At 34.7% G+C, this 25,062-nt stretch overlaps 3 protein-coding genes across 6 annotated transcripts; 1 reads left to right on the top strand and 2 right to left on the bottom strand.

Annotated features, from left to right (window-relative positions):
- Window positions 1–1,650: 1,650 nt before the first annotated feature.
- Window positions 1,651–2,035, bottom strand: NF-YB4 (nuclear factor Y, subunit B4). Its single transcript, XM_059579602.2, is given in 2 exon segments — window positions 1,651–1,716; window positions 1,718–2,035. Coding segments are annotated over 2 exon segments (372 nt in total). The 5' UTR covers window positions 2,024–2,035.
- Window positions 2,036–9,991: 7,956 nt separating this feature from the next.
- On the bottom strand, window positions 9,992–11,398 carry LOC132168766 (S-adenosyl-L-methionine-dependent methyltransferase). Its single transcript, XM_059579799.2, has one exon. It carries the CDS (start codon window positions 11,396–11,398, stop codon window positions 9,992–9,994), a length of 1,407 nt encoding a protein of 468 aa, XP_059435782.2.
- A 4,401-nt stretch (window positions 11,399–15,799) lies between these two features.
- Window positions 15,800–24,399, top strand: LOC132171260 (uncharacterized). Of its 4 annotated transcripts, none has more exons than XM_059582535.2 (5): window positions 15,800–15,888; window positions 16,019–16,066; window positions 17,798–17,896; window positions 19,329–20,168; window positions 21,570–24,399. In XM_059582535.2, the coding sequence occupies exons 4-5, from the start codon at window positions 19,332–19,334 to the stop codon at window positions 23,610–23,612; spliced, it is 2,880 nt and encodes a 959-aa protein (XP_059438518.2). In that variant the 5' UTR covers window positions 15,800–15,888; window positions 16,019–16,066; window positions 17,798–17,896; window positions 19,329–19,331; the 3' UTR covers window positions 23,613–24,399. The 4 variants fall into 4 exon arrangements, with proteins under 4 accessions (XP_059438518.2, XP_059438517.2, XP_059438516.2 ...); XM_059582534.2 differs by having other exon boundaries at window positions 17,798–17,911; window positions 19,332–20,168; XM_059582533.2 differs by lacking the exon at window positions 17,798–17,896 and having other exon boundaries at window positions 19,332–20,168.
- The last annotated feature ends 663 nt before the right edge of the window (window positions 24,400–25,062 follow it).

Genomic DNA, 25,062 nt, shown 5'->3' with positions numbered 1-25,062 from the left:
AGAGAGTTTGAGCCCATATGTGAAGGGGAATGTTAAAGTATTGATTAAATGCTTAAATTTACATATTCCTATGAGTTTAAGTTTTTTGAATAGCTGGTAATTTAATTTCTACAAAAACAATGTTGACTTAATTTGTATAATACATATATGGTTCGGTGGTTGGTCCAAAAGTATTGAGGTTTTCAAAATTATTCTATGCACAAAAGCATCACTTAGTACTGCAATGTCATAGTCTGTTTTTAGGTTTTTTCAGCTTCTCAATCAATCAACTATACTCTAATAATATGCACATCACTCTCTCTCTCTCACACACACACACGCGCACACACATTTTGAGACATTTTCTCTTGTTTTATATAGGTAAACATAATTTAGTGGGAGGTATTAAGCGAGCCTTTTTCACGAGTTAATCTTTTGGAAAGAAGAGAAAAGGGATTAGGGGAAGGAATATATCAGATGATAGTTGAGAAGTGGTCCCAAGAGCTTATACAGAAATCCTAGGCTAGGCTGCATGTTGAAACCCTAACTCTGACAATTTTTTAATTTTAATTTTATCAGTAGCAGTACTACTTTACAATTACCTTTAATTTATGGGGAAATTACCCTAATCAATTTGCATAGGGTGAAATATAAAGCATGCCAGAGATTGTGTTGATGTTCACGATAAATCATGTTATGTGTAAATTAAAGCCACTTGATTGTTTGTGGTCCCTTGTTCTAGGGTTACCCAAATCCTAAACCTAGTATATGTGCAATGTCTACCTACTTTGACTAATTAATACACTTATATTTTGATTATTATATCAACCTCCGTTATAATATTTGCACGGTGTCCCGGAGATCTAGTTAGGGCGAAGCCCTGGATCCCTCGATTATCACAAAAAAAATAATAATAATAAAATAAAATAAAATTCTAGGGCAGTTTATTCAGAAAAATCCACTGAAATTAGTTACTGAGAGAAGTGGGGAGGTTATAATTCCCATTAGAGGAGATGATCAGGACTATTGGATGTTTGAACTGAAATTAATGTTCTTCACTTCTCATTCTCTTCTGCATTCTCCTTTGGTGATGAGATAAGTTTTGTACTGCCTTGCTCCCAAAATAGCAATATCAGTTAAAGTACAGTTACTTGATAAATTGTACTAAAAAACAGAAACAAAAGAAAAAGGGAATGTGATAAATCATACAGATTACAGTGGAAAAGAATTTCAGTTTTGCACCCCCCTTTGATCCCAAATATAAGATTAACCATATCTCATTTGCCCATGTTCTTCAGTACTCTCGATCTAACGAGAAAGTGAGAGAAGTGCTCAATAGTATGATAGAAAATGTTGACATGAATTCCTCTTTAATTATAATCAAGCTTGCTATTAAGCAAGCCAAGTCTGTATGATGTAGAGAGTTCGAGGATGTCTTATACAAAACATAAACTGCAAATTAAGTGCAAGACAAACGGCATATATTGTTTATCATCATCACCTTCTAGAGAAGTTCCTGTCTTCCTTCACCAAAAGAAAAAAAAAGAAAAAGAGTACTACAAAATAAAGAAAATGAAACGTTAAGTGGAGCAGAAAGATACAAATCTTTCATCCACATGATCTTATTCATCATCATCAAAGAGTAGAACAATATATATATATATATATAGTTCAAGATGGTTCTGCTTGAGAGTTGCCACCCTTCTCAAAAACTCTATAGTATGATTCTTCATGGTTTGTCTTGAGAAGAGTTGGCTTTGTTTTGGTTGGCTTTGTGCCTTTCAGCCTCCCTATATTTATATAAGTAGCGTACAATAGCCTCAGCATAGTTATCGAACCCTAGAGTGCTGAGAGCCCAACAGATGTCATCCCCGTTGACAGTCTTGCGATTCTCCTTGTGACACTTGTCAGATGCCTCAGCAGTAACAAAACTTATGAACTCAGTTGAACATTCCTGCATGGTTTGCTTGGCTTCCTTGGAAATCTTGGCTGTTTGGGGAAGGATTTGCTTCATGATCCGACCCACGTTTGCAATTGGCAGCATACTCTCTTGCTGATCATCATCCATATTTCTCCAACACAGACACGTTGCTCTCTTTGATGATCAGTAGCTCACCTTATATATAGATATGTCAGCTTGCATGTATATATATATATGATGTTTATGCACATGCAATATATATATTATGTAACCATTTTTAATATAGAATTTTTAGAGCAACTCTACATTTGAAGTCATCATTGTTATTTCTAATTAAATAATCTAGATTTTTTCACAACCACATATTAATTAAAGAGATGCAAAATTAAAGATCTTTAGAGATGGTAAGAACATTCACATTGGGCTAACCAAAATAACTGTAGCAAAAATTAGCACAAAAAGAGTCTCATCCGACAAGTTGGCAACTTTGGCTAAGGAAATAGCTAGTTGCTACAATGCTCAGCAAATGTGCTGAGCTTGCAGAGCACTGTCGTAGTTCAACAATGCATAAAAACTAAAAAATAAAAAAGCTTATAAAAAATACATATGATTTTCTCTCCTCTAGTACACATATGATTCCTTGCAGACACCAGATACTTCACCTGCATCGGTTGTTCTTTCTTGTGGGTCCTGTTCTTTGAAAGTTTGTCTATTGGCTAATTTAGATATTTGTGATTCAATTGATTACAAAATATGGTTATTGTTTTCACTAGTTTTTGTGCTTGGTTTAATGGTTGGGGAATTAATTTGCTGAAATTAATATTGCAATTAATATGTCTTGAGAAGATTCATGTCCCAGTTTAATTTAAATAAGGGTAAAATCATATTTAGTCCTTATGTTTTCATTTGATTTGGATTTAGCCATTGAATTTTTAATTTCAAGAATATGGTTCTTAATTAGGTTTTGCATAAATTTAAAATATGTTATGAGAAAGTGGCAGAGGGACCTATTTTAAACTTGAGCAAAACTTAACAACTGTATTAGTGAAATTGAAAACCCGAAAACTAAACTCAAATTAGATGAAAACATGGACTAAATATAATTTTTTTCCTTTAAATAATGCATGTTAAACTTAATGATCATGGAATTTCAAATTACAATCAATACTAACTTAATATAAATAATGCATGTTTAAACTTATCATTCCTCAGAAGTTCCTACCATCGACCATGTAATTGCTATAAGTGTTTAACGAGGTCCAGTTGGAGTTGAGAATGAGTTTCTCGGTCTTGAAAGATAATTCATGTTTTGGAAAAAATGAGTGTTGGGAAAGACAAATTTTTAAAAATATGATCATTAGAAAAAGACAAAGTTTCAAAAATATGATTGTTGGAAAGAATAAAGAAAAACTATATAAATGAAATAGTGAAGATAACTAAAATGCTAAGTCGGACGTAGGTACTGGGATGATAAAATTTGAATTATTTAATTAGAAAAATGGTTAAAAGTTTTATGAATTCAACAATATATAGGATTAAAAGTGTCTTAGCTAGAAAATCTAAAAAGTCCTAATAGGTAGATATTACTTGTTCAAGTACCATCATATTCATGGTCATCATGGTATAATGATGCATTGATGTAAGTGCGTGCGCCTAGATGACATGATCTTGGTGTTATTGCACCATGGCCCCAGGCACTGGGAGGTCTATGGTTCAAATATTTACCACCTAAAATTAAAATAAAGTTGTGCTTACTTTAGCCAATATTAAAAATTGGGAAATGTCATCAAACAGGTTTTAGCATAAATGTAAGAACTTGAAGTATCCAGATCATCAGAATTCTGCCCTGCCAGGAAAACAAATAATTAGTACATAAGAAGTATGGATCTAAAAACTTCATAATTGTTATGATCAATACAAATAGGTTGAAATTAAGAGCAATGTTATTCAATAGACTGTTATACAACTATCATACAACTTGATGACGTGATGACAATGAAAATTAGCACTTAATTAAAAAAAAAGAATTGATTTGCACTGCCACATTATCTCAATTGTATAGCAGTCGTATAATAATGTACTAAATAACATTACTCTGAAATGAATGGTGTTGCTAAAGATTAGTATGGCCTAACTTCTTGCTTGAGTAGTGATTTCATCTACTTAGTCATGAATCATGCTCCAAGTGATTGTAGAAGAGGCCTACATGCATTCCAGCTAGACTTTAACTAAATCATTAGGGGTCATTTATTAATGTCATATATTTAGTAAACTGTTATACGACTGTTATACAACTTGATGAAGTGAAAATAAAAATTAGCCCTTAGTTAATGATGTGACAAGGTGTTGATTTTCATTACCACGTCATCTCAATTGTATGCATGACAGTCGTATAATTAATAATGTAGTAAATAATATTACTCTGAAATCAATGGTATGGCGTCGGTAGAGCTCAGCGTGGCCTAACTTCTAGCTTGAGTAGTGATTTCATCTACTTAGTGAATCATGTTCCAAGTGATTGTAGAAGAGGCCTTTTTACCTACATTCCAGCTAGAGTTTAACTAAATCATCAGGCTCGTTTGCTAATGCTTTTTAGAAGGTGTTTTTTTAATCGTAAGTGTTCTGTGTGTTGAGTTATTTGTTAACGCTAAAAAAACAAAAAGCAGTGTTAAAAAGCATTGACAAACGAGCCCGTGATTTTGAATTCATCCATCAGCAGCCGTATCCTAGATATGAGATATGGTCCTTTTAACAAATTTAAGCCCTAGAAATCCGTATACATTATAGCACAAATGGTCCCCTCTCCATGGCCACCACCCCCACTTAGACCTATATATATAATCTCTAACACGAATCTACTATTAAAATAAAATAGATGTAGCCCAAATTAATCTTCTAGTTTAACACCTAATTAAATAAGTGGACGACACTTGTGCCCATTTCATGTTCTGTTATGGATCCAAACCCAACAGTACCTAAAAAGAACTGATTATTTAACCCTTTTGACCAAGTGTGCGTTTGGTTCACAATTTATTTAATTATGTGTTTTTTTTTTTTTTTTTTCTTCTCAATTTGGCGGCAAATAATTTCCTTTATGAATTTAGGATCTGTTTGGGTTTGCGATTTGAAAACGTGAATTTTAAAAACGTAATTAAGCGTTTGGCAAAAATCAAAGTTTGACCTTTAAAATCGCAGTTTAACCTTTAAAATTGATTGTTTGAGATTGCATTTTTAACATTTTTTGTCTATAAAATTGCAATGCCAAACACACCCTTAAATTTTTTGTTAGGTTTTGGTCAGTTCTAGCAACTATATATGTTTAACTTCTTAGAGATAAGATGATAGGAAATAATTAGGCCTCCTATACAATCAACAAGTTAATTAGTGCCACGTAGGGAATCATTTAGATTAATTAAGATGTAAATATGGAAGATTTATAGTTAATTAAAATAGAACAATTATTTAGAGGAACTAAATTTTAGAGGCTCAGTATATCGTGCATGTTTATGATTGCAGTTCCATAATTAATTAATTGATGCTTTAAATTAAAGGTTAATTAATTAATTTGCACTATATATATAAGTGATCTTCTTGTCGATCGTACATAGCTAGCCACTTTAAAAGTTGAATTTTGATTAAAAAATGAAAGATTAATTTCTGCCTTTTTGAAAATAAAGTGTGATATGATTATAATTAATTTAATAATCCCCGTGGCATGTTAATTAAAAATTAATGGATATATAGACAAATGGCAATGAGGAAAAGTCAAGGAGTTATTCAACACAAGAGTGGCTGTGCCACGTACGCTCCGCATGCCATAAATTAAGGCAATAATCAACGTGCCATAAATTAAGGCACTAATATGAAATTTATAGTTAATTAATATAAGCTTTGACTGAAATTAAGTTCACATTAGTAAAATTGTCCGATTGGGCATAACATATATGGAAAAGGTTATTCATGTTGTATTCAGCTGTTGTCAGTATTACTAGGAATATGATCCTCTTTATTGAGTAATAACGATCCAGAGAAAAACGCATATCATATCTGCAGTACTATTACTCTAAAAGTGCACTATTACGATCCCAATAATATTGAATTCAGCTATTGTCAGTATTATTGGGAATATGATCCTCTTCATTGAGTAGTAACGATCCAGAAAAAAGCTGTACTATTAGTTTAAAATGACTAGTAAATTTATAGCTTTTTTATAATTACTTATAAAATTTAGTTTCACCTATTAAGAGCATGTTTGTGATTATGTTTGAAAAATATAGCTTTTAAGTCAAAAAACGCTTTTTTGGTAAAAAGGTCTTTGCCAAAAGTGTGTTTTGCCCATTTTTGGATTTTTTGGACCTTTAAAAGCGCTTTCAATTTTTTTTACCAAACTGACACTTTTTTATTTAAATAGATTTTTTTAGTGTTAAAAGTACTTTTAAGCCCCACAAACGCACACCCAAACATACCCTAAATAAGCAATATATGACTTAACACTTATATTGAACATCTCTTATAAACTACTCACTCGCTATATGACTAGTACTCATATGCCCAATATGGGATTGAGGTTACATGAGCAGCGGCGCGCAACTTTAAATCTTGAAATTGAGGGATCTTATTCCTTATTACTGCTGGTGCATACAAAGTAGTTGGAGTTTGCACAAGACAACTTTATACTTTTGTCATTTAACCTTATCAAGAGAGTAATGCCAATATTCAAGCAAACTTATCACACATATTTTACGTTAATGGTGCATTTTAAGAGGCATTTTTATGTTAACAACTTAAAAACAATAAAAAGAATGCTACTTAATTAAAAAACATGTCAGCTTAGCCAATTTTAAATAGGTGTAAAAAGTAACATATTTAGGTAGAAAGAATATGAAAAATCAAGCATTCCCCAAATCTTTAAAACTAAATCCTCAAGAAGACACACCAAATCTAATCATTTTAGTCTAATTACCCCTAGTTGATCTATCATCATTTCAATTCTCATACCGTTGGATTGGATATGTGCATTTGCTTTTTCATATGCGAATGTGTATAGCTACCCTAAAAGAAGAGTATATATATATTCGAGTAATCCCAAAAGAGAAAACCTCTGGCACAGGTCAGGATCATTCTGATGCTATGATTGGCATTTTACTTTCACTGACTACTTCCCAGCAATCATTCGGCTTAGTCAAGTTAATATATGTGAGTTGCTTTGCAAATTTATTATATAATATTCTATATTCAACATTAATGTTTTACTTCTTGCTTACCAAAATAAGCTTGGCTTGTGCTCGTCACATGCTTAATAAAATATATATACCTAGATTAAATAATTCCAAGTTGTATAAAGCCACTCTCCCCTAGCCACCGTCTAAAAGTTAATGCCAATATATAGTGCATGAATTAATTAACCATCTATGGTATTGGTTCAATAGGCCTAAGAAAATTTTCAAAATAATTAGATGTACACTAGGGCATAAGTTCGAATGTCGTCATGAAAATCTCATAGGTCTCACTGATATTTTGATAAAGTTGTATTAGGTTATAGCTCTTGTACGGACAAGTGCTACCACACTTTGGTCGCGAACTTCAGTGAACATATAGTGTTGTATATTAAATCTTTAATATTGGGTCTTGCTTATCAAAATAAAGTTTGGCTTTTGCTAGCCACATGCATTAGAAAAATATGCTTTAAGTATAATATAAGTTTGTATAAAGTTTGAAACTACTAGCTAGGGCTCCCCTAGTGCATATGAAAAGCATATTTGAACAAATGGGTATGGGCATTGAAGGATCCTTGAGGAAACCACTAGAAATTAAAACTTGCAAGAGTGTTTCGAGGACATCATGATGAGGAGAATATATTAACCATTTTAGCTTCTCCTATCTCTTTTGTTAAGATTCCCTTTTTCTAATAAATTCCCACTTGAAAGTTGAAAGGTTCTCATGGTTTAATTAATTTATCATCTCCCGAGTCCACCATGCTTTTGTATGGATTAGGATGTTGATGAGATTATAAACGTGTCATTTGGGAAATGTAGCTGCGGTTTTTCAATTATGATTGAATGCCATAAACTAAGCTAAGTGCTGCGCATATCTTTGCATGATAAATAAATGCAATATTTCTTGCTACTTTGGCTCTTCTTTTCATGCTAAAGATGTGGAGAAGATTCCAAATGAAAAAGACCCTAATCTTTTTTTTTTTTTTTTTTTGGGTGGAAAGTATTTTTGTAAAGAAAATGTAATGGAAATGGAAGAATGAAAAGCAGAGAGAAGAAAGATTGAAAAAAGGAAGAAGCTAGGGTTACTTACATTTCTCTCCTTAAACTATAATTCATTTACATCATGTGATTAGTCAAAATCATTAAGAAAAAGGTAAAATTAAAATGATGACAATACCATAAGTTTAAAAACTAAATATACATAAATACCCGTTTGATTTTTTGAGCCATGGTAACACAAATGAAGAACCCTTAGTGACCGATGTCAAAAGTTGGACGATCTAGGTCTACCGTTAATCCTCTAGGCTCTTGCTACTTTGTTGACCCTTCTTATTGCTCGGGCGTTGGCTTCAATGGACAATAAATATTGACTCCTGTACAGTGAGATTGACGTTTGAGAAAAGTTCCAAGCTCAACCCGACGGTAAACCAGAATTCTAAGCCGACCCAAGATTTTTTACTATGCTTAGATTTTCAAACATTTCGAAAACCTCCAAACTCCAACCTGAAGGGGTTGGTAACCAACCCTAGGTTGTTAGAGGGGGTTAATAACAGACATTTTAGGGAAAAGAAATCTCTAGCATTTGTTTATTCTTGCTATATGCATAGAGTTGTTTAAACATTCACAACTTCTTGTCCTCGCCCAACTCAATACATGTTGTATATAATAAGAGAAATGTCAGAGCATCTATCTCGGTCATTTTCCTATTTTTCTTCATACTTCTTGTTTTTTAATATCAACCATTAAATTTTTAAGACCCACCTAAGTGAAGGTGTGAGTCCCTAAAGATCTAATGGTTTATTTTTTTAAAAAAAAGGAGGATGAAAAAAGATAGAAAAAGAATCGGAATCATATGATAAAGCTCAAAAACTATGCTATGATACTATGGAGACAATCCCCAAAATCTAGACATGCATGATATGGCCATTTCCTCTTAGCCCATTGGGTAAAGCAATATAGACAGAAGCTCCAAAGGGGGCCTTATGAGATAATCTGAGAGAAGCCTTGATTTCAACTTCCACCAAGTTGGAATTTATAATTTGTTTAAGGTAAATTATAGGTCCTTCAATGTAGCCATGCGCCTAACTTATGTTCAATGGCAAAAGACAGGTAGGTGGGTTGGCGGCCATGGCCCCACCCATGCCCTAAAAAAAGTCCACTCCAGCCCCCAAACAAATTACATTGCATTTTTAAGCCCAAACCCAAGCTAGCCCCCTAGAAACTTTTTTTTTTTAAAAAAAAAAAGAAGCAAAATCTATATGGTAATTCGGTCCCCCAAAAAATTATATAGAAAAGGAATATAATCCTTGAAATAAAAAAAGTTTATAGATTTTTTAACCCCAAAGCCAGAAGCCCTTAGGCTAGCCACCATTTGAAAATTAAAAAAAAATATGGGACGGCCCTACTCCTTGAAAAATAAAATTATATAGAATAACCTTTCAAAACATGGCATGACACGTTTTTACACTTTTTTCGCCTACTAAATAATAAGCTTCATGTTTTTTTTTAAGTTAATAACTTTTGCTTAACTCGTGTATAAACTTCTGTCAACTTATAGGAGATTAATTTATACATGTAAAGACAGAAAATTGAACTAAGTGATCCAATATCATAGAAGAACAGTATGTCATGGGTTTATAGTGCATACTGAGATGCATAGGTACAAAGAATTTTAACAAATTTGTGATTATTCCAATTACTAGACAAAAGAAACAACATTGAAAGTATGGCAACAAAAGGCTTTATATCACATTGAAGTGATTTTCTTTCTCTTACACAGTACATCAAGCACCACAAACATGACTGGCTTTACCAACATGTGAATTGATAAACACCAGATCAATAGTACAAACAAAAAAGCAAGAAAATGTAATAATCAAATAGCTCTTGGAGGTTTCTCTAACAATGCAGAAAGATAGACCTCATCCTTTGATTTAGGAGCAATAGCCCACTTGTGCTTCTTGTACCTGAACTGCAGGAACATGTACATGTAGTCATCCAGATCTTTTCTATTACAGAAGAATCTGTCAATCCATAGCAACCCTCCCGGCCGTAAAATCCGATCCCAATCGAACAGGATAAAATCCATCAGCAGAAGGTCAATCCAGCCATCCATAAACCCAGTTGTGTGAATCAAATCCATTGTGTTGTCAAAGAATGGAAGCCGTTGATTCAATGTCACATGCAGAGGGATTAAGCCTCTAAGTGCAACAATCTCATTGAAAGGAGCCCCAAGGTTTAAAGCAGTTGAGACAATTGTAACATTATGTTCTCTCATCCTTGCAGCAAAGCTCCCTGTACCAAAACCAAAATCCAGACCTATCCTTATCTCCCCAGGCTTGATTGCCAAAACATCATTTATCAGAAAATCTACAGGAAGTGAGCTATTAGTCACCCATTTTAGCTTTTCCTTTTCCATTTCAAAACACCCGGCACACTTCGAATAACCCCGCTTCGGGTTCTTGCTTGATAAACACGCAAAGTTCCTGCATTGGTAGTTGCTCCACCTTACATTTCTGTCATCTGGCAATCTCCATAGAGACTCATTGATTGAATACGGCTTCTGGTAAACTTTCGAGGCCCGTGTCAAGCACCGCCGTCGGGGCAAAGGATCGCAACCATTAACCATGAGCTTCTGAGCTAGGTTCCAGTCATCATCACAATAAGAACCAATGTCATAATCCATGTACTCTTCCAATTCTTTCTTAAATAAAACACATGCATGCCCAATTGTGTTGTATATCCTCTCTGTTCCATATATGTTAATCTTCCCAAGTCTATTCTCTTTTGGGGTTATGTACTTCTTAATCTCCTCAATGACAAAAGTATTAATCAAAGGCTCCTCCTTCACTGTGGAGTTCCTAAGCCCTTCAACCCTAGGTAGACGAATCTGTCTAAGAGCAATGTGAGCATTATATAGAGGCCTAATCACCTCCAATTCCAAATACTTCTTATACTCCAATCTTGTGATATTATTTCTAAGCAAGACCTCTTTATTCTTCTCCATTTCTTGTACTTTCAATTCCAGCTTTTCTTGCAAACTTTCCATCTTATTCAGCACTTCCCCAATTCGATCTGACAAAGCTTTTATGTCAAAACCATCATAAACATCCTTCACCCCATAAAATTGGTTGCATATGGCTTCATTTCGCAAGAAAAATCCGGCTGAGTAGAACCTAATGAGACTCGAAATGCTTACAATTATCACAAGCCCTCCCAATACAATCTGAAGCCAACCCATTATTCTGCCTAGCCTACATTTGGGAAAGCATAGTCTCCCCATTTTCAAAGTGATTTTCTTCTCACCAAGTTCTAATTTTTTGCCTCTTTTTTGTTCAGATTTTCAACCTAATCAAAAGCCAATATTTAGTCATCATGAAAATAACTGAATTTAACAATCAAATACAAGAACAAAGAAAATGAAGCTGAATTTGGACCAAATTACTGAGGTTTAAATAAAAGCCAATATGCATAATCAAATTTCAGAACTTACCCAGATGATGATCTGCAGAAACAGGCATCAATTGAAGCTGAATCACTCTTTCTTTGCATCTTTAAGCTGTAAAGTTCACAAAGATCACATATTTTTTCTCACCAATACTTCACAAGCAGCTTCTTCTATCACTTAGAACTTCAAAAGCTGTCCAAACTTTCTCTCAACAAAGCTTCACATTCTCTGTTGTGTATGGGTGAAAAAAATAAAAATAAAAAATCTTTCTTTCACTAATAACTTCAAAAACACTCTAGAATTTGCTATGATGCAGATCTAAATCTAGCCTGGTCTGTTTCCCGTTGTGCTTTAGAACTGGAAAATCTTGAAAACCAAGCTTATGAATTTAATTAGATATACTACAATTTGTGGATTTTTAAGTAGTTTAATACAGATTGCTTCTTGATCAAAAGGCTATACAAATGCACGAATCTCGTGAAGACCAATTATATTTTATGGTAGTAAATTGAGAAATCCTATATAGTTCAATTTTATATATCATATAAGAGCGTTGACTGTGAGAGTTGAGTGCAATTTGGCTGTAAATGACGATCTGGGTCAGCTCGAATTGCTGCCACCATGAGACATCTTTGAGTTTCGACCGTTAGAGGAGTCTGGCCACCAAAAAAAAAAAAAGAAGGGTCCAATAATCTTCAATGATTATCTTGAAGAAATTTGCCTAACATATATATATATATTGCCCACCCTCCAGTCCCACACCATATCCACAGCTTGGAGTTATGCTTAGCGTTACTCCAACATGGTGGAGTATATATATATATTGCCCACCCTCTTCTTTTTCTTTTCAAAGTCAAGCTTTTATTTTATTTTATTTTATTTTCTCTAGCTTTTATTTTAAGTTTGAGAGAATGTGGCGACTCATGCAGCCAGTTTCTATGAGGTTGATAATCTTATCCTTGAAGGGGATGCTATTAACATTATCTTGGCTATTCAAAATCCAAGCCTGTTTATGGATTGGAACTTTGTTAATGTAGTAACGGATTTTAGACTTAATTTGCTTGCTTTTCCTGTTTGGAAAGCTGTAAAAATTCTAAGGTGTGCCAATTTTCGTGCACATTCTTTAGTTAGATAGACCGCTTCCCACCTTGTATTTGGAAGCATTCTCAATTGGTCTCACATTCTCACTTCCATTAGAATCAAGAATGGAAAAGACTCTTCTTTGTAATCTCTTTCCTCATTTGAATAAAAATAAATAAAAAATTGAGAGAATGTTAGAATATATATTTTTAATATTAGGTTAATACTAGAATATTTACCATTTGAGGTTAATTGTAATAAGGAAAAAACTTTCTTCCAAACTGGGTCGGAGGAATTTCCTTCAACCTAGTCTATAAAAGTTGAAGAAAATTCTTTCAACCTAGTTTGGAGGAAAATTTTCTCCTTGTAATAAAATCTTAGAGATTTGATTATCATATTATTCCCTCACTTACCACAGTTTCCCTATAAATATGAACATTTATATTGTAAACACAGTCAAGTTAATAATAGCAAAATGTATCCCTTGGGGCAATTCACAATGGTAGACGTAGGCTTCTAAGAGCATTCTCATTTGGTGTCCTATTTTGGAAAAATCCTTACTTTAATAAGCCAAAATGCCAAAATGCATGTTTTTTACTCTCCAACTGACTCCTTATTTTGCTGAAAAATTTGGGGAGCATGAACAGAGCTCCCCCTAATAGGGAGCACTATTCACTCTGTACAACTTAATAAAAATATCAAAAGTTCGGCATTTTGTCTCCTTGCAGGAATAAAGAGATCATTTTAAAAATAATATTAAAGTGATAGTAAATTCTTAGTTTGGAGAGAAAATTTAGAGAGTAGGATGAAAATGCTATAATCCTAACTACCCCAAAATTCCTTGGGTCGTCCTTTTTTTTTTTTTTTTTTTTTTCCCTTTTTTAATTGAATAAGGAAGGAATTTCATGAAATGATCTTTTTCACTCTTGATCCAAAAGGAAGAATGAGAGGACAATCTTAAAAACGAAAAAGGGGTGGGCTCCCCAACAATAGACCCAAAACAAACTAAAGACGAAAACAACAGAGAAATCCTAGTAACAAGTTGAGAATGAGTCAAATAAATGACTCGGCCCATCATCTTTAATTTCTCTTTGTTTTTGCTTTTCCTCTCTATATTTTATATTTCCCATAAATATTTTTCAAAGGGGTTTTGCTTTATCTACAAAGAGCCTTTATTCAGTTTCTTAATGAAGCTCTTAAGTTTATTCAAGGTGTCAATTGTGTTTACTATTAAAAAAAAAGGTAAAAAAGTAATAATAATAATAATAATAATAATAATAATAGTAAAAGCATTAACTCAAATTACTATCTCAAAGATTTGAAGATAAGAAGCATCCTAAGACGACACTTTAAAGTACTCGAAGAGGTAAGGGGCCCAAGGGCTCCCTCGTTCCTCCCCTTCTTTCTATTTATTTTGCAGTCAAAAGCGAAAACAAAAACTACTTCGGCTTTTTTGGCACGATGTCGTTTACTTCTTGTTTCTCCTTCACGTTCCCTTTCACATTTGCTTGTAGAGTAACTTATTTTTCATACTCATTTATAAATATTTATTTAATATTAATTAATTAATGTGTTGTGCTTCTTTTTTTTTTTTTTTAGTGGTTAGCATAAAATGATCACGACTAGAAGCAAAAATTTTCAGACTGGATATAGCAATTGGTACTTGAATTTTGATGATTAAAATATTAATTAAATAATTAAATCTATTATTATTTTTTAATTTTAACTACTAATTATTCTAAAAATGTAATTAAACCGATAAAAAAAACATAAATTCAATCATTTAAATAATATTTTAACACTATAAATGTTTTGTGTCGGTATTATCGGATGCAAGTGATTCCCTTAATGTAAAGATCAATTTGGCAAATCCAGTAGAAAAAAAGAAGCAAAATTGCAGTTAAATTACTAAAGACGTCGGTCCATATTGCACATTTGTTTGTTTTGTTTTTTCCCAATTCACCTTTTTTCTTGTACCAAATGGGAAAATAGGCATAGCCTTCCAATACCAAACAGGTTGAAAACTTTCGTTTTCTCAATGTGTGTCTGCAAAGAAAGCAGAAAGGACCCCACGGTTTTCTTATTCTGACCTATATTTGTAAGATAAGTGTGCCCTTTAAGCACACATTTATTACCAAAATCATGTTTTTGACGGTAGGTTAGTATTAATTTACCCCTGCAATCATAATTAATAGCATAGAGTCCTAATATAGCATGACAGCATTGCAAGTATAGGTATATTAAGTGTCATTCTATCATCTCCCGACATTCATCAGAAACTCCATCTCTTTTCGAGTTGGTCTGCCTCCAAAGTTTAAATGGGTCGTATTTCACTGCGAGTTTTGAAACATTCTCTTAAACTTTTTTTTATCAACGTGATACAAATTTTTGGTATAATTCACCTTTGAAAACCGGCTTCCAAAAGGAGAGTACTTAAGAACTTATATTTACACGGTTAAGATTGCACTTAAGTCATGTGAGGCGCCGACATCTATACTCTGCAGCCGACGTCCATAATAACCCACTATCGATACTGACCTGATGGTAGCCATTTATTTTTTATTTTTTCTTTTGATGACTTTACTCACCCATTAGCATTGAATGTCAAACAATTTAAGCATACAAGTAGATATACAAATTAAAATCGCTACCGTATTTTCTTTCAATCTTTCGGATTCATTATTTTCAATTTGAACTCATAACATTTATTCTTTTATAGTAAATTATTAGAGTGCATACAATGTCGAAACATCTCAATAATAAAAAAGTTACAAAGTGAAACTAAGATCTATCAATATCCAATCTACATCAATGGACCAAAAGACACAAAATCTAATAGGTTATGATCATAGAGGGTGACTCTACTAAATCACTAATCTATGAACACTTTTATTTTATTTTTTATGGGTATACAAGAATCTTCAAGCATATGGTAATAAGGTAGATAGATCCCACGAGAAATGATGGGGGATTGGAACATGAGAAGAAGTCCACTAAAATGTATTTTCTATGGGTATTGCTCATAGAAATTTTTTTGATGTAAAGTTTCTCTCTCAATACCTTTCTTTCTCTAAAAACTAGTGAGACATAACAACAATTTACTTCTCCTCTTGGCTTATATATTATCGAGAGAAAAACTTTGGTTTCTTTCTTACTATTCCCTCTCCCTCTCTAGTCTCTACATCCCTTTGGCACCCGCAAATTCAACCTCACACCCGTGAGAACTGAGCTCTCTCTTCAACGAGGTAATCTTTCTCTATCTCTCTCCCTCGTTCTTTTTTCAACAGTGTCTTGGGTACTTGTTTGGATGTGTTTCGTAGTAAAGTTATAGAATAGTTGTGAATCAATGCATAACATGAAAACCCATTTGCCCAGGCTTTGTTTCCCACGTGGGTTTTTGACGTTTCAAGCTCTGCCATGGAGGTTAGTGAATACTCAATCTCCCCTTCTCTTTACTTGACTTCAATACTGTTAATCTTTTGTGATGTCACTTTATGCATTGTTGCTGTTGTGTAGATATATAATGTGTTTGAATGAATATCAGTTAATTCTTTGTGGGATCATGAGAATGGTTGATACGAACTCTGGGTTTCTCAATGTTCGGTTTTGATGTTATCAGTTTAGCTGTAATTTGTTCAGAGTAACACGAAAGACTTGTTTAATTTGCTTTCATTTTTCTTCTTCTTTGAACTCTTTTGGTTATTTGGTTTGTTTTCAATTTTGACATGTTCAAATGTTTTTGATGTTGAAATATTGTTGTACAATGGATCTGGGTAGATATATATATTTTTTTTGTTCTGGGTTGGTGACCTCGAAATTCTCTGCTATTTATGTTTTCCTTTCTTCTTCTGATTAAGAATATTTTGCGCCTTGAGTTCATATATTTGGAATGTGGCCTTAACTGGGTGATCACTATATGTAGGTCAATTCCCAATACTATGTTTATAGATTAAGCATGTTGGCCTGGAGAGAGAGAGGGTGATTGTGTTGCTCATTCTGGACAGAATTGAGCTGTGGATTTTATTGGGTGCTCAGCAACTTGATCTTTTCTTGCAATATTGGTGGTTGTAGATTGAGAATTTCCTCTAATTGGCTGAAAAGAGAGACCGTTTTCTTCTATATTTTCATTTTTTATTTTTGTTAATTAAGAAAGCTTCTGGTCGTTCAATTGCCTTCCAGTTGGTTCTTGATGGTTTCCCTTCTTCTTGTTGGGTGTTTTCTATTTCTTACTATCTTAAGAATACAAAAGCTTCATTATGTTGGGTGCTTTGGTTGAAAGAAGTTTATCAAATATAACTATTAAAATATTAATTAAATGATTAAATTTGCTGGTTCCTATTAGCTTTAGGAATAAGTGTTGATTTAGTATGATATCAAAGCATAGAACTTGAGTTCGAAGCTTGATTGCATAGTGCACTCCCCATTTTCAGATATATTTGTGCTTCTTTTTCACTTTAATTATAGATGGGGAAACAAAATCTCTCTCTGCATGTTTGGCTTGGTAGATTTTCTTGTTTTGGAATTATTTCTTCACATACTAAAAATTTCCTTACTGCACCTCTTCCCACTGCCTCAAGGGATTGAAGTGAATCACAAGCATGATGTCCATACTTATCCGGAAAGGAAAGCAAATGCATGTTAATGAGAAATGATAATATGAAAGATACTTTGATAGTTTATTCAAATGATTAAGATATTTTGCATTGACATGAAAATGAATATTAGGCATTTTATGGTATATACATGTATTACCAAGGACACCTAGGTTGTTTTTCCTGAGTTCTCCCACTCATTTCCAAAGGTATTTTCCACAAATTCAGGGGCATTTTTGGGTACTCTTCGAGTGCTTTGGAAATAATCATTTGGGTAGTATGTCTCTCACAGCAATAGAGAGAAAAAAGAAAAAGGAAAGTAAGTATGTATTTTTGTTGGCTATGCCAATGAAAGATGAGACCCATCGTAGCTCAAAGTTTATATGGGCACCTCTAATATGAAGGTATATATGTTTTGACAAGTAGACATATTTCACCATTTGGACACCGCCTGTAATGTTTTGAAGACAGTAGAAAATAGAATTTGCAAAATTCGTTACCATTTTCCATGGTGTCATTTATAAATGACCTTTTATGAAGTTATTTTTATCCCTTGTTTCAGATTGTGAGGAAGATCATTCATCCCTTCCTTGGAAGCAACCTCACAGCTTCATCGGGGTTTCTTATAAGATGGGCTAGGTGAAGAGTTCAAATTCACCTGGTAAGCTGGTCCAAGGTTTGTTCTTCGATTTTTGAGAAGGGTTGGGGATTCAAAACTTGATGATGTTTAATCTTGCTCTTATAAGTAAATGGCTATGGCGTTATAGGCACGAGAGAGAGGCTTAGTCGAGAGTTGTGGTGGATTCAAAATTTGGAAGTTCGTGGGGGTGGGTGGTGTTCTAATGAGCGTTTTGAATTGTATGGGGTAGGGTTATGGAGGAATATCAAGAGGGGTTGGGAGATGTTTTCTAGCGATACTAGATTTGAGGTGGGAGATGGTTCTAAGATTAGATTCTAACATGACTTGTGGTGTGGGAATAAGGCCCATTAAGGAAGCTTTTCGGGATTTATATAGTATTGCTTGCATGAAGGATGCTTCCATAGCGGTTTATTTGAAGCTTTCTAGTGGCTCCCATCAATAGAAAGTAAACTTTATTAGAGCAGCTCATGATTGGGAGATGGATATCTTTACTTCGTTATTCAATTTTTGTACTCCCTGAGGGTAAGCCGGGGAAGTGAAGACAAGCTTTGCTAGTCCCCTCCTAAAGAGGGTTGTTCGATTTTAGATCCTTCTACAATGTCCTTGTTCGTAAGGATGACACTCCCTTCCCTTGGAAGAGTATTTGGAGGAAAAAGGCTCATTTGAGAGTGGCTTTCAATGCTTGGTCAGCTGCACTAACGAAGATCCTTACCATGGATAACCTTAGAAAGCAACATGTCATTATAGTCGATTGATGTTGTATGTGCAAGAGGGACAGGGAGTCTGTGGATCATCTTCCTCTTCATTGTGAAGGTTCTTGTGCCTTATGGGATGCTATCTTCAATTGTTTTTGGATGTCTTCGATTATGTCTAGATGAGTAGTAGACTTGCTTGCTTGTTAGAGGGGGTTATTTGGTAGCACTCAAGAGTGCAGCTGTGTGAAAATGGTGCCTTCATGCATTTTGTGTTGTCTTTGAAGGGAAAGAAATAATAGAAGTTTTGAGGACAGTGGTGGAGTTTAAATATTTTTTCTTTAATACTCTTTACCTTTGGACAGCTGCATTTGTCTTTCCTAAAGTATTTAGTTTTCATGATTTTCTTATTCTTTTTTCTCATTCTAGCTAGGTGTTTCTCTTGTATACTTCCTGTGTACCTGGGTTGTTCTTTTCACTTTTTAATGATATTTCTATTACTTGGAAAAAAATTGAATTCTTGAGCCCACTAGATAACCATTGGGACATTGTGCTTCCCATTTCAATTCTATTACGCATCTATGTTGTATTTTTGCTTGTTTTCTGGTTTCAAACTATTGGTTTGTAGTCCGTCCAAGTTATATTATACATCTGCAGCATATGTATTTGAGCACATCATTCATGTTCCAATTTTCTCTCTTAGAAGTCCCAACTGTTAGTTTTTGATTCACCAGTCTCATCTTTCTTTGTTTTATGTTCAGCAGATGGAGTCAGTTGATCTGGATCATGATGGTATTGAAGAAACATCTGATAAGCAGTTATTTTCTCCAAGCTCTCCGGATAGAACTGATATATTTGGAGATCCACAGGTGAATACACGAGTTGGTGATGATTACCAAGCAGAAATTCCTTCCATGATGACAGAATTTAAGCGTCTTCAGCTTCTAATGAACCCTGCTGATTCAGGAGCTGTGGTTGATGTTTCCCAGTCCTTTTTAATGGGTTTACCTATCCCAATCACATGGGTCCAGGAAGTGGATGACATTGAAAATGAAACACAGGGATTTCGTAATAATCATGATGAGGCAGTTAACCCAAATGGGCCAGTTGAATTGAGAAACAGAGCAAAGTTACTTATTAAGTTGAAGAGGAAAGGTTCAGCAATCAATCTTGAACCCTTGGCTGTTGGGTTGGACCACGAAAAGGAATCAAGAACTGAAAATGTTGGAAATATTGTGGCAGGGAAAACAAGCTTAGCTGGACAGCATAAAAGCAAAAGATATTGTCCAGTTCCAGGTTCTAAATGTGACCCCTGGAATGATGCTGAAGTGAAGAGTTTCATCCTTGGTTTATATATATTCGGGAAGAATTTTGTTTCAATCAAGAGGTTTCTAGAGAACAAAGAGTTGGGGGAAATACTGTCATTCTACTATGGGGAATTTTATAGGTCTGATGACTACCGTAGATGGTCAGACTCCAGGAAGGTCAGAAGTAGGAAATGTATAACAGGACGGAAAATATTTACAGGATGGAGGCTACAAGAGTTGATATCTCGTTTGCTTCCCAATGTCCCAGAGGAATTTCAAATTACTTTGCTGGAGGTACTTCAAGTTCTCTTCTATGTTTGTGATAGATATTTTGTTTCAATTATAAGTGTTAGAAGAGTTATTTTTGTCAATGACATTCAATGTTAAAATGTTTATTAATTTGTTATAAAAATGGAAATCAGAACTTTTTTTTTCTTTTTTTTCCCATTTTGCAATGAGCTTAAAAGGCATCATTCTATGTGAAATATATGCAAAAATAACCAGCTTTATTTCCATTTTTAGTGCTAAATGTGCTTCATATCATCTCGTAGTCCTATATAGTTTCAGTTAATGCACTAGATTTACCTATTGGTTTTGTGTGTTAACTCTTCTGCAACTGGATATAAAAAAAGCACTACCGTGTTTTGACAATAGAGTGGATAACTTAGTGCAGGACTTTTGTCATGGAAATTTGTTTCTCACCTGTTCAATAACTTTTTATGCATTAAAAGCAAAGCAAAATAAATAAGAATGCAAAACTGTAGACAACTAGAAAAGTTCTAAAATAAACAAGATAAATGCAATTATAGATGAATATATAATGATTATCAAAGAGTTAAATAACTTTACATCCTTTGTCCAAAAATTGTCTTACATTACAGAAGTTCTTTTTGTTATAATTAATTATGGAAGTTGTCTAAGAAAGTTTGGGTCATCGTTTTTGGGGATCCAGGTTGCAGATTTACCACAAAAAGGGGTCTCACGATTAGATTGCCAGTTCAAAAGAGGTCTAGATTAGGATAATAGTAACTTTCAAGTCAAATCGTATACCAGAATAAGAATATATAAATAAGCAGAATTGAAATATGAAGTATGAGATTGGAAAGGAGGGATTACGTAAGCCTTGGCACATAAATAACTTCTAGCTATGGGAGGACTAACGAGATGGCTGATCAAGTGTAATTTTTAACTGCAGTTCCATCTAAACAGGCCTTCGTTTTTTTTTTTTTTTGGTTGTTGGGCTTGTTAATTGTAATTGAGGGAATCTGACTTTGATGAGATAGCATTGTTTATGTACAAGGATAAATGCCGTTTGGAGTCCTATATTGCTGAACTTAGGAAAGGAATCCATGACATGATGAGATAGAGATGCATTTGGAACCTCATCATATGTATCAGACATTAATTTCATCTTATCAATCTATGGTTGGTTTCTGAAATGGCGATTCACCTTTTCCTAACCTGATGGTTCCTAGAAAATAAAAGCTTTTCCAAAATGTGTAATTAGGAATCCTCTTGGGTAGCCATAATATGCTGTTTAGCTCAGCTTCTACAAATATTAGGTGGCTATAACTCATTGTATTCGTATATGAGATTACTGTGTTTAGACCTTGTCGTGTGTGGCTATATACTTCTCATTTCTTTGACAGAGAACTATTATTTCCTTAATCCTCATTTTTTGCTTGTGATCTGTAGGGATCCAAGTCATTTGCAGAGGGAAGAACTTCACTAGAAGAATATGTCTCCTCTTTGAAGTCGACTGTTGGCATTCTCATTCTTGTGGAAGCTGTTGGCATTGGTAAGGGTAAGGATGATCTCACGGGACTTGCCATGGAGCCTGGAAAGATGAATCAAACATTTCAAGTTTGTCCTAACCTACCAACTGGCAAAGCTTGCTCCTCTCTTACACCAAGTGAAATAATAAAGTTCTTGACCGGAGGCTTCCGGTTGAGCAAAGCCCGGTGTAATGATATTTTCTGGGAAGCTGTTTGGCCCCGTTTGCTCGCAAGAGGATGGCATTCCGAGCAACCTAAGAATCAGGGTTATGTGAGTTCTAAACATTGCCTGGTTTTTCTTATGCCTGGTGTCAAGAAGTTCTCAAGGAGGAAACTTGTGAAGGGAGACCACTACTTTGATTCTGTTAGAGATGTTTTGAGCAAAGTGGCATCTGAACCAAAACTTCTTGAGCTTGAAGCTGAAGGAGCTACACTCCAGAGCTGCAATGAGAATGGTTGGGTTCCAGAAGTGACATCAGACCCAGATGATCCATCCAATCATCAGCGCCATTGTTACCTTAAACCCCGAGTTTCTACTTGCAATCCAAATCTTATGAAGTTCACAGTTGTTGATACTAGTTCAGTCCGTGGAGGAAAATTTTCTAATGTGAGAGAACTGAGATATTTACCAGCTGAATCTACAATTGCTTCCAATCTCTCCAATCATTTGAAAGATGATGAAGGGAAATTCTTTAAGAATTCACTGGATGAGTATAAGGTATATGCTTCTGATATGCCAATGAATGTTGAAAAGAACACAAATAAACTCAACAACCACAGTACGGGTACATCTGATACAAGTGGTCCAAATGGTTTGAAGTTCACTGTTGTTGATACCAGTTTGCTCCATGGAGAAAAATCATCCAAGGTGAGAGAAACTAGATATTTGCCAGTTGAACTTAAAAGTACTTCCAAGCTTACTAGTCTTTTGAGAGAAACTGATGGGACCTCCTCCGAGGATTCACTGGATGGGAACGAGCTGGATGCCGCTGACATTTTGTTGAACAGTGAAAAGAATATTCTATCTGATAGTGATGACACAAACCAAAAGGAAATAATTAATAACTCAGATACTACTGCAAACAAAATCATGGAGGGCCACCAGGATGAGAAGGCCACTATGTCTGATGACAGGCAACTGAAGATGACTATAAAGCACCAGTTTAGTCGGAGAGTAAAATCTGTCCATTCAAATTATGTAGCTCCTGTCAGCAAAAGGCGAAAATTAACTGTTTGTGCTAAGGCAAAAAGAGAACGCATTGTTGAGGACTTCTCAGAAGGCTTGGAGTTGAAGGAAGCAAAACCTTTTTTGGCATTAAACTCACCAGATGCAGGCAAGAATGTGAGTTCTCAAGAGAAAGTGTCAATTATGTCTTCATCTAAAGGCAGTCCAGATAAGATGAGTGGGGGAGGCATTCTCAGTGGAAATTCTTCTGGCATGGACTTGTCCTATGGGGAAAATGAGAAACATCAATCCCCGCCATCACTTGACCTGAACCTACCTCAGGTTCCACTGAAGTATGAAGAAACAGGTGACATAATAGTGGACGTCAAAGACGACCAGGGCATAAATGCAGATGGTTCATGCTCTCCATCTAAGACAATGGAGCTGGTTCCTGACACATTGAGAACCTCTATAGATGCGGGCGCTGCCAAACAGCAGCCTAATATGAACCCCAGGAGACAAAGCACAAGAAACCGACCACCAACCGTCAGAGCATTGGAAGCTCTTGCAAATGGGTTCTTAAGTGTCCAAAAGAGGCACAGGAGCACGGAAGTTCAGACACGAGAAAATCCATTCTCTAGTCCTTCCCGCAAGGCCCGAAGCAGAATCAAAGTAACTTCAAATCGTGGTAGCACTAGTACTAAGGCTATAGAAATGGAGGAAAAAGAGGTGAATGAAGCCTGTAATGCTAACAAACCTCTTGATCCTAGTGAAAAAGATTGGCTCACTAGCTACTAGGATTTCAAAAGCAACCCGTCATCCTAAAGTTTTTGAGGACAATCTGGTGAGGTATGTTTTTCGTACTTTGACTTGAAAATGGTTCTTAATTGCTCTTGAACAGCCACTGGAGGTCCGGAGCAGCCACGGTATCTTTGGGGAGTCTCATCTACATTCCTATGAAACTAACCAGTCACTAATCATGGTGCACCAGATCACAGTGCAGACCACTCTTTAACCAAAAAGCTGAGGGTTTTCTTAGCAGTTTGCCATTTCAATGACAACAGTAGAGGAGGTTAATTTGCTACAAGACATTCGGCAGATGTGTTGCTGGTAGTATTTGCAATGCAAGCAAATGGTCAAAGTCTTAATGATAACTGGGGTGCTTTGGGAAGGCTGTTTGGATCTGATCAAGCTGCATATAAATAACACTTGGCAATGGCTGTTAATGGATATTTGCCAAAATAGGGAGCTCTAGAAGGCTATTTCAAGGAGCCATCTGCCGATCAAGTTTCTGTGTTTGCTCAGTTGAGCATGTTCCTGTGCTCAATGGAGTTGTGTTATGAAATTCATTCTTCTTGTGACATGTTAAGAAGTTGTAAGCAATTAAATTTTCTTTGTAATTTTATTGTTTTGACTGGACACATTCAGTCCCCTCTTATGCTTACTTGAAAAAAAAAATTTATTCAATGTATTCCTCTTTACTTCCTCATTTAGCAATGCTCTGTAGCATGAGCATACTGCTTTCAGTATGTTGATACAAAGTTGCATGTGTATGAAAAACTTTTGCCTAATCTAAAGAATTTATCCTTGGTCCCATTGATATGTTGCTTTTTAACCACTTAATTTCCCTACAGTAGTCCCCAGTCCACTAGCTCTCTAATCCAACTTCTTTCTTTTGCTTGCAAAGTATCATGGAGCTCTTCCCCTCTAGGCCTTTTGGAACACTTATCCTTTTCTTCTTTGAAATAAAAGAGTAATGCTGCATATTACACTCTCATTACACTGTTATCTCACTATACTAATGTTACAGTATTCATTAGTCTTTGATTTTTTTTTGGGCCCGAGGGAGGAAATTACATACTCCCCATCGAATTAGTAGACAACCGGCAATGTCCTTCAAACTTTTAAAATTTTCTTCTCCAAACTACCATAAAACTACAATGTACCCTTTTTGTCCAACAAAAAGAAAAAAAAAATGCTCCCAAAAAATTCTTAGAAAGACGAATACAATTATAAATCCAGAAGAAAAAAAAACAACCCATTGGCGGCGGGTCACCTTTTTTTTTTTTTCTTCTAAACTATTATTTTTTAAATAAAATAAAATTATAAGGGTATTTTTGTCATTTTAGGTAGAGAAGTTGTAGTACATTGCTTTTGACTTAAAAGGTTGGAGGAATATTGCAAACTACTAGCCTATTTTCATAGGTATACGAGGAGGTTTGTAACTTGTAATACGTAACATGAGTCA

Source organism: Corylus avellana, chromosome 1 (assembly GCF_965113065.1).
Source record: "Corylus avellana chromosome 1, dhCorAvel1.hap1.2, whole genome shotgun sequence".
NCBI classification, from domain to species: Eukaryota; Viridiplantae; Streptophyta; class Magnoliopsida; order Fagales; family Betulaceae; genus Corylus; species Corylus avellana.
This window is presented reverse-complemented; position numbering and strand designations above follow the sequence as displayed.

Coding starts and splice junctions, on each gene's coding strand:
- LOC132168766 (XM_059579799.2), bottom strand. CDS start 11,398: ATGGGGAGACTATGCTTTCCCAAATGTAGGCTAGGCAGAATAATGGGT.
- LOC132171260 (XM_059582533.2), top strand. Junction 20,169..21,569: donor TTCAAATTACTTTGCTGGAG/GTACTTCAAGTT, acceptor TGTGATCTGTAG/GGATCCAAGTCATTTGCAGA.